The following is a 1,344-nucleotide window of genomic DNA, read 5'->3' on the forward strand; positions in this document are numbered from 1 at the left end:
CTTGCCACCGCCCCCACATTCATGCCATCAATCACAGAGTACATAAACACACACACACACAAAAAAAAACGAAACACGTTCGTAAACTTACCAGGGAAGCAACAGTGGCCATGGTATTTGGCGCAAAACTTTTGGACACGTTTCCCCTCGCAGGCCTCTCCCGGCTGAACACAGTACCCCCCGCGTAACTTGCAACCGTGGGCTCTGATTCTTTCGTCTGCGTAAGGGGGAGGTAACAGGTACGTATCATTATTAAATAAGGGGAGAATTTTTCATTTAACTTTTGTTAATCCGTATATGTTTCACAAAAGGGGAGACAGAGAAAACAGTAAAAATAATTCAGAGTCAGGTAAAAGCACTTATTCACGTGTTTGTTTATGTATCTATTCATTTAACCATTCGTTCACTGGGACCGCACATGAACTCTTGTAGAAATCGGCCCAGATGGCGTTGGTTTTACGGCAGATGTCTGGTATATTATTGTCAGTCTTATCATTACTCTCATAAGAATGAAAGAAGCAATCAGTAATGGTTATATCTCTCTTAATAAGGTACGGTGTAGAAGGTAAAAGGCAAATTCCCGTTTTATATATTCTGGAAACAATCTGATTAGCATATAATGGGATACCCATGCTGCAAATTATTGTTAGCTTTTTCAAATCCATGAGCAACTGTGTAAACTGTTTTCAGCAACAGCATAAGGTTATCAAAAGGTAAATCAAACAATGTAAAGTTGTAACTGGACTATGTGTATGATATGATGTAACTGTAATTCCTCGTCATTTCTGTCATTTGGAGGCCCCCTGAATCCTATATACAAATATATGTCTTGATACAGCTTTATAGCCAATAAGGAATAAAAAGAATGTAGCTGTGTGAGTCGATCACGATCGAAATCCATGTGAGTGTTTCGAAACCTTGGAAACAAATGACGGTCAGCAAAAGCACGTTGCTTATCGTTCCGTATTACTTTTATGGCTAATGCGAGAGGAAGTACAAAGTGGAATTACTTGGGGCAGAACGCGGTTTAGTAGATGAAAAAAAGGTAAATCTAATCGTAAATGAGTACAATTCCGTAATAAATATGTGGGTGAATGGCACTGACCTATTTGGCCCATGATTGTTAAACAAGGCTCTTCCTTCGCTAATCCAACATCAAGTTAAGAGATTCCAACTAGCCGTTAAACTTCATATTATTCATCAAAAGAATGTTGTCGTGAGTGCGATGTATGTACAGTTTTAATATATATATCAAAGTCAAGGTTGGTCTCACATCCAAGTGAATGCGGAGGATATATTCGTAGAGGAACCTGCGTACTAAACTGCGGGAAGAAGCGAAAAGGT

At 39.2% G+C, this 1,344-nt stretch overlaps 1 protein-coding gene across 1 annotated transcript in view; it reads right to left on the bottom strand.

Moving 5' to 3' along the window:
* The window catches only part of LOC119588728, a 12,025-nt gene that overhangs the window by 4,605 nt on the left and 6,076 nt on the right, over nucleotides 1–1,344 (bottom strand). Inside the window, exon 4 of the mRNA XM_037937371.1 lies at nucleotides 92–217. Within this exon, the coding sequence (XP_037793299.1) occupies nucleotides 92–217 (126 nt within the window). The remainder of the gene's footprint in view (nucleotides 1–91; nucleotides 218–1,344) is intronic.

The sequence above is a fragment of the Penaeus monodon genome, chromosome 24, assembly GCF_015228065.2.
Source record: "Penaeus monodon isolate SGIC_2016 chromosome 24, NSTDA_Pmon_1, whole genome shotgun sequence".
Lineage (NCBI taxonomy): Eukaryota > Metazoa > Arthropoda > Malacostraca > Decapoda > Penaeidae > Penaeus > Penaeus monodon.